The sequence below is a fragment of the Phacochoerus africanus genome, chromosome 4 (assembly GCF_016906955.1).
Source record: "Phacochoerus africanus isolate WHEZ1 chromosome 4, ROS_Pafr_v1, whole genome shotgun sequence".
In the NCBI taxonomy this organism is placed as follows: domain Eukaryota; kingdom Metazoa; phylum Chordata; class Mammalia; order Artiodactyla; family Suidae; genus Phacochoerus; species Phacochoerus africanus.
This window is the reverse complement of record NC_062547.1, coordinates 102,108,740-102,120,922: the sequence shown is the minus strand read 5'-3', so window position 1 is coordinate 102,120,922 and position 12,183 is coordinate 102,108,740. Positions and strand designations below refer to the sequence as shown.

The window sequence follows — 12,183 nt, the reverse complement described above, 5'->3', positions numbered from 1 at the left end:
CCTCTGCTTGGCCCACACCTCTCTGTGGAGTCCTAATGGTCCTCTTTGTGGTCTAGAGGTTGGAGGGGTTTCCACTCTGTTCTAGAGAACTGAGACTGGCCTTGGCCTGACCTCAACACAATTCTCACACCTGAGCAGAAGCTCTCAGGTGTAGTAAGAATTCAGAGAGCCTCCTGGGGCAGGAGGGACTGAGCTACATGTGGGCAGCTTGCTTGCTGACTGATATGGAGGTGCTGTGGGTGATGCCCAATTTCTGCAGCTGTGCCCACCCAGAGCCAATGTCTTGTCCATCACATGCAGTGAGATGATGCTAGAGAGAGAACAAAGGGCTGCACTGTGGCTGATGGCAGTGCCTCCTAGGCTCAATCAAGATGCCGTGAGTCCAGGCTGCCTACAGGCCACAGAGGGATACCTATGGAGGAGGATCAGATGTGGTTGCATTCACATCTTCCATGCAGCAAGGTATGGGTGGGAGGCAAAGATGTCCCAAGGTTCCCAAGATGTCCAGGGTGTCTGTGTGTGTGTTGAGAAGATAGCTGGCTGGGGTGTGGATAGTGAGTGGTTAAGAAAACAGTCTTTGGAGTAACATAGATACAGATATCTGTGTTAGCATTGTGTGACCTTGGGCAAGTATATGACTCCTCAGAACCCCAATGACTTCATCTTTAAAACAGTGACTCTCTTCACCTCTTAGGATTATTGTGATTATCAAATGACATGATTAATACAGAGTGAGAGCTGGAAACTTTGACACTGAATATGGCCAGTAGGGCCAGAGAACTGTACAGGCGAGGAGAAGGTCTGCCAGGTGATAAACGACTTGCTAACAACCCAGGGTGGTCTCATGTCTTGTTTTTCATAAGCTATGCGGACTATTTTTGAGTTTTCTCACCTGGGAGCTAGTTGCGCTCAAAGATGGATGTGATTCTGCAAAATAAAACCCAAGAGATCTCCAACCTGACATGACCTTTCCCATAAAAAGCTCAACCAACAGTGTTAGGTCTTCCTTTCCTGTGTACTGTAATATGAAATATCTGTCTTCATCACATAGCCACAAAAGCAATGCATCACGGTATAATAAAATGTCTGCCACAGCGCTAAGAAAAAAGACCTTGAAAATGAATACTTTCTAGACCCTGAATGCTCTTGTCCCCTTATAAGTAGAGATCATTAATCATTTATTTTGCCCATTTGACTTACTGATAGTTTTATGTATCCAAATTTTAAATGCCATTCTTTGGCTGTGAACCAGACCCCCATCTCCCAAAATGTACTCTGGAGAGAATACCTGAGAGATATATTGGCCATAGTCCAGCCCGGACAACTCCTCAGTACAAAACAATTTCATTTCTTGGCCAGGATAGCATTACAGCTCAGGTATACTTCCCTCCTTTTTATTCCAGCCTTCTTTGCCCCCGTGTTGTTTCTGTTGCAGTGGCAGGAGTATTCTTGCCTTAGCAACTTTATTCTGCTCCCATGTGTCCATGTGACCACTTTCTCATCTCTTAGTTTTTGCTCAGATATTAACTTTGCAATGAGGCTTACCCTGGTCAGACTACCTAACAATGTGTAACTCTTCCTCTTGCCAGAACAAAAGTTTAATGAGGGCAGGGTCTTGTTTTCTTCTCTAAAGACTCTCCAAGTGCTTAGCATAGTGCCTGGCATGTAGTAGATGGTCAATAAATATTTGTTAAGTGAATAAATAGCTATAGCCAGTTTTTGAAGACCAAAGAACTTGTGGGATGGAAGAGACCTTAGAAAGTATTTGATTTGATGGTAAGAATTCCGCCCCCACCCCCAGGAAAGTCAATTAAAAAAAATAAAAGATTTACAGGCAGAATTTGTTTTCCACTCAAAATGAAATCCTGTTGGGGAATAATGCATATTTTTAAATCTTAACCACTTATAAAAGAATGTTTATATATATAAGCTGTTGGCAGAGTTGAGAAACAGCAAGTAGTAGTGGCTCTAATCTGTATTCTGGAAATGAATTCTGGGTCTTATCTTGAACAGTGTCAGCCTTGGGACTCAGGCTGCTCATCTATACCCTTTTATAGAGGAGGCCGAGATTGTCTGGGTAAGAGAATACATTTTATTTTCCTCAAGCACATAGCTAATTACGGGCAGATTCAAGAATAGACCTAGGTGCCTGACTTCCATATGATGCTTCCCCCAGCAGAAGAAAAAGAAATAACTTTGGTGCTTTTCTGCTTAAGCAAGCTTAAATGAGCCCTGAATTCACCATCATGAAATCAGTGGATGTCTGTTCATTGTGAATCTATGAACACACGTGGAAATCAGAATTATTTACTGCCTTATAATATGTCACCAAAACTGTCCTAGAAATGACTGCAAGCATTCCACCTCCCCCTGTCAAATGGGTTATTAATATGACCTAACATTTAGCAAGTATCAATAGTGTGTGGGTGTTGCTCTAACTGTCTGAGGTTGTCAAGGGCTGGGTACACACTCGGTCTGCCTGTCTTTTTAATGTGCTTATCTCTAGGCCAAGTCTCATACACAGGGTAGGCATTATCTCTTTCATTGCTTGATTTTTACTTTTTTGAGTTTTTATTATTTTTGTTTTTAGTATTTCCTATAAATATGCCCAAATAGATTTGTAAGGCAGAACTTCTGAGACTATGTAACATATCTTCAGGCAGATAATGACTTTTACTTGTGTGAGTACTCTGTCTGCATATCAATACATTTGCTGCTGCTCAAGGAGTACTATGACTTGCAGGATGAAGTTACTTTCAAAATTATTATTTTTTATGTTTACTTTGTTGGGTCAATTCAAAGTATCTGCACTGGTGATTGAAATGCATTTTGCTTTTCAAGTTAATCAGCTTACCCAGGAGTCTGCTGCTCTAAGCGGAGCCCTAAAGATTCAATTGCTCCACCATTATTCTCCATTAAATCACAACTACAATTTTGTAGGAATCGATATTCCATGCATCATGATAGCCTACTGTAGGAGTTTCAAAGAGCATTAAGTCCAGAGAGTCTCTGCCTTTAGGGAGTTTGCAGCCTGCTCTGGGAGATAAGATGGGAGACCAAAAGAAAACCAGCCATTTCAGGTATTGCCTAGAAAGTTCTAGATATATGACTCAACAAGAGAAGGGATGTGGGGGAAGTAAGATAGAAATGAATGTTGGGGTCAGATAGTCCTCATCACACTTTTGATTTGAATTATAGAATACCTCTTTCCCTTTGTCTTAATTTTCTGTGGAATCCATGAAATGGCAAACATTTCCTTGGATTTCTTTTTAAGTTTGTTGCCATCTTCTAGGAATTTTCTCTCATCTCTTCTGATGTAAGTCACCAGCATGAGCTAAAGAAATTAACTTGGGATCATATTGCAATTTGACAAATCAGAAGAATGATTTCTATTTTCTATTTGTCATGTTGAGAGTCACTGGCAATAAATCTCCTGTTCTCTTTGGATGGCAAGACTAGCTAATATACCCATTAATTAATTTTGTGCATACTGCATTCTTAGCTAAGAAAAAATGCCATCTATCCAAATGTCGTATTTTTAAACATTAACAAAAACCTTTCCCTTGTTTGATTCTATTTTCTCTAAATTGTAGCCTCATTGTCACATAAGCAAATACAAATTATGGGTAGCATGTAAAGAGGGACTGAAATACTGTGGTTTAACTATTTGAAATGCACTAAATTCAAATGGCTAAGGAACAGGGAAATTCTTAATTAGGAACATACTGTAATAGTGATTTTTAAAATTTTAATCATCTTCATTGTTAAAGGTAATTTAAAAAAAATCCACTGCTTAGATTTTTCTCTTCACATTGACTGATTTCATTGTTAGTCATGTTTTTTCCCTGTGGTCATGATGTGTATTTTAGGATCAGAATTACTTTGAAGGTATAGTGGGTCTTAGAAAGTTTCTAGTCCAACCTTCTCATTTGGTAAATGAAAGAACAAAGCCCAGAGACAAATGGGACAGAATGAGGTCACCAGAAAATTAGTGGAAGGCCTGAGAGTAAATTCCAAGTGCCCCCAAAACATTAATGCACTCATCAGAACAAATCCCCCTTTGACATATGCAAATAGAAACTCAAATTAGGGAGTTCCTTGCTGTGGCTCAGTGGTAATGAACCTGACCAGTATCCATGAGGATGCAGGTTAAATTCCTAGCCTTGCTCAGTGGGTTAAGTATCTGGCGTTGCTGTGAGCTGCGGTGTAGGTCAAAGACTTGGCTCCAATCCTGTGTTGTTGTGGCTGTGGCTGTGGTACAGGCTGGCAGCTGCAGCTCTGATTTGATCCTAGCCTGGGAACATTCATATGCTTTATGTGTGGCCCTAAAAAGGAAAAAAAAAAGAAAAAGAGAAAAAAAAGAAAAAAAGAAAAAGAAAAAGAAACAATTAATACGCATTACCTGGGAGTTCCTTTCATGCCTCAAGGGAAACAAATCTGAGTAGCATCCATGAGGATGCAGGTTCAATCCCTGGCTTTGTTCAGTGGATTAAGGATCCAGCGTTGCCATGAGATATGGCTCGGATCTGACGTTGCTCTGGCTATGTTGTAGGCCGGCAGCTACAGCTCTAGCCTGGGACCCCTAGCCTGGGAACCTCCATATGCTGCGGGTGTGGCCCTAAAAAAAAAAAAAAGGTGTTACCCTGTGATCCCACCTTTACAAACTGGAATTTCTAGGATCTTTTGGGCAGTGCACATATATCAATTCTATGTTATATTTCCAATCCCCCTGGGTTGTCCCTCTTCTGTAGACCATCTCTGGATGAGCTCAGGTGTGTCACTGTAAATAGCAGAAGCAAGAGGTTCTGATGATTAATATATTTCAAAATTTCCTGAATTTTTATCATGAAATAATAACATTTGTTTGATTTATTTTGAAAGTCACAGCTAACTATATTTGATCTTGTCATATGTCATTTATTGCCTATGCTGTGTTATTTAAAAATCTATAGGAACCTATGGAGATTCTTTAAAGAAGTGGCAGTAAAATTGGCTTGTTCTGTCAGAGAGTTATAAGATAGGGAGGTTTGTCTTCCTGAGATGGTTTAATGCAGTCCTTCTGAAAGCAGAGAATTAGTTTAGATGAATTCAGAGACCTCATTCAAGCACTGAAATCTCTAACTGAATCATCAAGTATGTAAATAGTTAGAACTATCGTTAATTTACAGACTTACTTGTCAACATATTCAACTAGATCTGAAGCCTTCTTGGTTGACATTTTGGCCGGAGATAATCTTACCTAAAACAGAGGTCAGGGGTTTAAAATGTATTACCAGCTACTTTATAAAGAAATCCTATACATCTTATTCTTATATAAATGTTTTAATTTAAAACAAAATATATTCTATAGATCATAGATCATCAGCTCAGTTAATCTTGCACATGCACCATTTGCACTGCTAGAGACTAAAACCAAGTTCTGGAAGACTCTAGAGAGTTGCCTTTCATAGATTTGGTATCACAGTCAAGAAAAATTTTGTGCAAGAGTCAAAGCCATGGATTATTCTTAGATAAATTTTTAATGAAAGAAAAATGATTGTTGGCTGAGTTACTAAAGATGTCCTCATAGGAGAATTATTCCTGACATGGTGAATTCCAAGGAGAATCAGCTAATTTTCAAAAACAAAGTCAGAACCTAGAAAACTAATCTATTCAAGTAATTTTGTTTTCTAAGAACCCTGGATGTCAGATTAGTATAGTTAGTGAGAAGTAAAGGTACAGAGCACAGGTATGTACATAGCTTCTAGCATTAAACATAGCTGGCCATATGGACATTTAAATAATTCAGCAAAATAGTACTACTAGAAAGTTCTATTTACATGAAATTTCATAATTTTGCAGCATTTCTAGGAGAAAAGAGGTTACCAAATGTACTCACTGTTTTGCTTATGCTGAAAATGTTTTAAAATCTAACATTTTTTTATTTTTTTAAGTTTAAAAAATAGGACACAGGAGTTCCCTGACATGGCTCAGTGGTTAACGAATCTGACTAGGAACCACAAGGTTGAGGGTTCAGTCCCTGGCCTTGCTCAGTGGGTTGAGGATCCGATGTTGCCGTGATCTGTGGTGTAGGTTACAGACGCGGCTTGGATCCCGCGTTGCTGTGGCTCTGGCGTAGTCCAGCGGCTCCAGCTCCGATTCAACCCCTAGCCTGGGAACCTCCATATGCCTCGGGAGCGGCCCAAGAAATGGCAAAAAGACAAAAAGACAAAAAAAAAAGACACAGATTTACCCTCATTTTGATAACCTGTCACTGAATTGGGTTCAATAGGGAGAAAATGAATTGTATTTCACCTCAGTTAAAAACTTATATAATATGATGGAGGATAATGTGAGAAAAATAGTGTGTGTGTGTGTGTGTGTGTGTGAGTGACTGGGTCACTTTGCTGTATAGTAGAAATTGCCAGAACACTGTAAATCATCTATAATGGAAAAAATAAAAATCATTAAAAAGACATATAAAACATGTTCCTAGGATTTTTTTTTCTGAGTTTACATTGTTGTGTATTATATACTATAATGGTGAGCAGAATATGTTAAGACGTGATACAGAAATCATTCCTTTTACAAATGCCTTAGGAACTACCACGTTTTACTTCTTAATCTTGGGCAGATGAAACTTAGTTGGAAACCTGTCTCCTCTAATAGAACTTAAAGATAAAAAGTAATGTATGTTTATTATCAAGGAAGCTATTATAGAACACCTGACAATAGCCAGGCTCTCCTGACCTAGCCCCCTTGGTGAGGGGGGCAACCAGAAAAAGTTTGAGACTGCTCAGATGGAGACAGGGAGCCACCGCGATTGTGCTTTAGACTCTCTCTCCCCATTGCTGAGTGGTGTCTGCAGTGGGTCTGATGTTCTCAAGCCCCATCTTCCCCTAGAGAATGGACACACAGATACACTGTGCACCCAGGTGTCCATGTTACCGAAGCCATTTTAACTCCCTAGAGAATAAGATCAGTCCCCTGCCCTGGTTCGTGTTTTACTCTGGATTCTGGCTGGAACAGTATTGTGCCTGGGTTCCTCACCTCCTTAATGCCAGTTCTTTCCTTCTTACCTCTCCATTGCTAATTCCTGGCCTATGGGAGACTTTGCTATTTCTTCAGTAGCTGGCTGGTCCCTAGCCTTGTAAATTTGGCACCTAGTAGTCCTTTGTGAGTATTTGTGGAATGAAAGAATATAATGAATATTGTGTGCAAGGTCGGTAGGTTACCAGCTTCTTGTCTTCCTTTCTCCTTCTAAAGCAAAACAATTGGATATATATGTTTTATTTTATTTTGTTCATTTTAAAGTCTTGTTTGGAAGACTACAAATAAATAGCAGCCTCTTAAAAGCACAACCATAACCCACATACTTTTTTTCTTTTTTTTTTTTAAGGCTGCACCTGCGGCATATGGAAGTTCCTGGGCTAGGGGTGGAATTGGAGCTGCAGCTGCGGTCTACACCACAGCCATGGCAACACTGGATTGGAGCTGCATCTGCGACCTATGCTGCAGCTTGCAGCAACACAGGATCCTTAACACACTGAGCGAGGCCACAGATCGAGCCAGCCGGCATCATTCAGGCTCTCAGCCCACTGAGCCACCATGGGAACTCTCATGCTGTTAAGGTAGCAAATGTTAAACCTGACAACTGAGGAAAATTTGGAAAAATATAGAAAAGTAGAAGATACAGAAAAAAAAAATCTCATTTATAATTCTACTATCTAGAGCAAAAGCCGTTAACCTTGTGGCATATTTATTTCCTCTTTCCTGTGCAATTTTTTAAATGTAAATTTTATTTAATGTATTTTAGACTAAATTTTCCTATTTTCGGTACCTGAATATGAGTCAGCTATTTCATCCCTATACCTACACTCTAAAAGTAATTATATCAAAATTGTCTCACAAACACCTTCTTGATTATTATGGGACATTTTACATGTGTTAATTTTCATCGGTTTCATAACAATGCTTTATGGTATAATGGACTATAAAATACTTTCACATGCATGATGTGATTTCATTCTTGAAATAGCCCTGGAAAGTAAGAATCATTACCTTTAACTTATGGATAACAATCGTTACCTTATATAACTGAAATCCTTTTTTTTTTTTTTTCTTTTTCTTTTTAGGGCCACACCCTCCGCATATGGAAGTTCCCAGGCTAGGGGTTAAATCAGAGCTGCAGCTGCTGGCCTACACCACAGCCACAGCAATGCAGAATCCGAGCCACATCTGCCACTTACACCATAGCTCACGGCAAAGCCAGATCCCCCACCCACTGAGCGAGGCCAGGGATTGAACCCACATCTTCATGGATACTAGTCAGATTCATTTCTGCTGTGCCAAAACGGGAACTCCCTGAAATCCCTTTTTATTGCAGAAAGAACCTAAGATGATTATTTTTATGGGTGACGCATCTCAGGATTTGGGGAAGCAAGGAACTTGCTTAAGATCATACAGATGATGGTAATAATCAGACTGAGTCCTTCCTCTGTCCTTTTGGCCTCTATGGCTCATTCAAATGCCATATCTTTGTATGGTAGCCTAATTTGCCTATTTCGCGGAAGAGGAAACAGAGAGCTTAAGTACCCAAAGTCACATAGCCAACATGTGGCTCAGCCAAAAGATACCAAAAATCAGTGCTTGATATAGGGCTAACTTCCCTGTGCTCCTCCTGCCACAAGAGGCTGTGCCTGCTGCTCAGGTGTTCGAGAATTACAAAGCAAAGGCTGAAAACAGTGCTGCTTTGAATGTTCTTTTTAATTAATGGGGAAGATATCACAAGGACATACCAATAAAAATTCTATTTAGCTATTCTCTTTTTCATATCAGAGATAACATCTACACTTTGCGTTTATCATAGTTCCTTTGAATCTTCACAAAATAAATAATCATCAAATTTTTTGTTAATTTTTAGCCCCACATGTTAAAAGTCAGTCCAATGATTGTATTCACAAAATGAGATCCTTTTCCTTCCCAGCTTGAGCTGGCAACAGTCACTTTATCAAAGCAGAACAAACAGGAAATGTGGGAGAGTGAAAAGAAAAACAACACTTCCAGGACTCCTTAGAATTCTCTAAGCAACATTAAGCTCTGAAGAAGCTGAGCAAAATATTCTATTTTTAATACGAATATGTAAAAGTACTTGCTTTCTTTTCTTGGTCACTGGCTGAGCCAGGAAGGGGGCCATCAGGTTCATCTGGTTGTTCCTCGGCAGTCAGGGAGGAACTTTTGTTTACATCTGTATCTAGGCAACCAGAATGCTGAATCAGATCAGGAACTATGGCAAGCAAATTTTTGCAGTGCGGGCAATTTTTAAATATTTTTTAATTGAGGGAAGTTGCTATACATAACGATGAAGTTTAAAGGGAAGCTTCCGATTTGTTTTTACCCTTCTTCCCTTCCTTCCTCCCACCTAATTCTCTCCTAAGTCCCCATGACATCTACAGTCAGCTAGAATAGCTTAGGAAATTTGTTGAGAGGCACTTATTTAGATCAAACTGTTCTAAAACAACAGGAAATGATTTTTCACCCTACAGTGCCTGAGCCATTCAAGGGTCTTCTTTGGGATTTATTACCTTGTTTTTATGTAATAATAAATATATGTAGGATAGCAAAGTATGAGAGATTTAGAGATCTTGAATAATCCATGAGATAAATACCTGAACTCATGATGCCTGACTTCCTGACTTTATTTTTTGTCGATTGGATTTTTTGGAAAGGGAGTAGAGATGTTTAAAATTTTCTCTCTCGGAAAGCCAAAGTACTAAGGAAACTTGATCGCATCCTGACTAAAGTCTTCTTGTTTCTGGGGCATCTTCCTGGCATGGCCCAGCAGCATTGTGACTGTAGGAAGGATCTGTGATGTCAGTGAGCTTGGCTCTCATACTTTAGGTCTGTGGGTCCCTGGATTAGGAGCTTTAAGTGTTTTCCTTAATGTTCACTTTTGTAAAAACCACTAGGTCCTTCACCTCACTGTCTCACTGGGTGGGGAAATGGTTATTTCTATATCATTTTATACCTTTACACTGATTTCACCTTCACAGTTTGATTAGAGACCAGTTTCCCTCAAATTAGACAAAGAAAATGAGAGGCTGCCGTACTCTCCATCTTCCTCCAAGCACGAGTGAAGGCAGCTAACTCTTCTAGGCCACTAAGTGGAGTATCACAAAGAATGCAGCTAGGGCAGGTGGGTGGGTGAACTTGAGGCTCGCGGAAGAAATTTGGTTCATTTGTTTGGCTTGTTTCAAAAAGATTGAATTGTTTCAGCTCTGAAATATTTTCCTGAGTTTTAAAATTATAATTTGCATATTGTTCTAATACTACTTGGCGCTTATATACAGAAATGATGTTTTTGGCTGAGTTACTTTTCAAATTATGGTGCTGAGTTTGCCTTTCTCAGAGGATATGCAGGGTGTTCAGGATGCTGAATGACAAGTTTTGATCCCACAGGAAAAAGCACTCCTGATTTTGGCTTCAAAGTTATGTCTTCTAGTAGTAAGCTAAGCCCTTAACTTAGAGGTACAGTATTTCATGCTTTGCAAGCACTCTAAAATTCTCACTACACCACTCTGACTGTCATTTTATAGAGTGCCAAAGGAGACCAGCACACCAGTGTCTGGGAGCGGGTGGCTATGGTTGCGGAGGGTTTTGGTTAGAACTCTGACCCCTCAACCTACTGGCTATTTACTTTGTTTTTTGGGGAAGGTTGGTAGATATCACTTTATTTTATTTTATTTTTTTGTCTTCATTTTTTTTTGGTCTTTTTTGTTGTTGTTGTTGTTGTTGTTGTTGTTGCTATTTCTTGGGCCGCTCCCGTGGCATATGGAGGTTCCCAGGCTAGGGGTCTAATCAGAGCTGTAGCCGCCGGCCTACGCCAGAGCCACAGCAACGCGGGATCCGAGCCGCGTCTGCAACCTACACCACAGCTCACGGCAACGCCGGATCGTTAACCCACTGAGCAAGGGCAGGGACGGAACCCGCAACCTCATGGTTCCTAGTCAGATTCGTTAACCACTGCGCCACGACGGGAACTCTTGTCTTCATTTTTAAAAGCTTTATTGAAGTATAGTTGAGCTGCAATATTGTGATAATTTCTGCTGTACAACAAAGTGGTTCAACCACATATGTATACACACCCACTCTCAGATTCTTTTCCCACATAGATAATCACAGAACACTGGGTAGAGTTCTCTGTGCTTTACAGCAGGTTTCTGCTGGCCAATCACTCCATACACCTCAGTGTGCATATGCCAATCCCAAACCCCCAGTCCAACCTCCCCACCTGTCCTCCTTGGTAACCGTAAATTTTTCAAAGTCTGTGAGACTGTCTCTGTTCTGCAAAAAAGTTCATTTGTATCCTCTCTTTGGATTCCACATATAAGTGCTAACATGTGATATTTGTCTTCCACCATCTGGCCAACTTCACTTAGTATGATAATTTCTAGCTCCATCCGTCTTGCTGCAAATGGTACCATTCATTCTGTTTTATGGCTGAGTAACACTCCATTGTATATATGTACCACATCTTCTTTATCCATTCCTCTGTTGATGAACATCTAGGTTGCTTCCATGTCTCAGCCACTGCAAACAGTGCCACAGTGAATACTCTGGTGCAAGCATCTCTTTGAACCATGGTTCTCCCTCGATAGATGCTCAGGAGCGGGTTTGCTGGATCATTCAGCAGTTCCTTCTCTAGTTTTCTGAGGAAGCTGCACACTGTTCTCCACACTGGTCACACCAATTTATAGTCCCTCCAACAGTGTAAGAGAATTCCCCTTTCTCCACATCTTCTCCAGCATTTATTGTTTGTAGACTTTTTGATGATGACCATTCTGGCTGGTGTAAGGTGGTACCTCTTAGAGGTTTTCATCTGCATTTCTCTAATAATTAGTGATGTTTAGCATCTTCTCATGTGTTTTTTGGCCATCTGTATGTCTTCTTTGGAGAAATGTCCATTTAGATCTTCTGCCTACTTTTTGATTGGATTGTTTGTTGACTATTTACTTTGGACAAAATTATGTACCCTGTTCAAGCCTCAGTTTTCCCATCTGTAAGGTGAGCTAATAATATCGATCTTATAAGGTGGTTGAAAGGATTTAATGCAGTGATACAATTATAGTACTCAGCTAAGTGCCAGGCTGGAAATCCATTTTAAGAGGTAGCTATTATTAGTGATTATTTCACAAGGTGGCAATT

At 40.0% G+C, this 12,183-nt stretch overlaps 1 protein-coding gene across 1 annotated transcript in view; it reads right to left on the bottom strand.

Moving 5' to 3' along the window:
- The window catches only part of FAM81B (family with sequence similarity 81 member B), a 71,541-nt gene that overhangs the window by 45,126 nt on the left and 14,232 nt on the right, over window positions 1-12,183 (bottom strand). The window contains exons 2-3 of the mRNA XM_047774729.1: window positions 9,135-9,265; window positions 5,175-5,239 (exon numbers count right to left, since the gene is read on the bottom strand). Of these exons, the coding sequence (XP_047630685.1) occupies window positions 5,175-5,239; window positions 9,135-9,265 (196 nt within the window). The remainder of the gene's footprint in view (window positions 1-5,174; window positions 5,240-9,134; window positions 9,266-12,183) is intronic.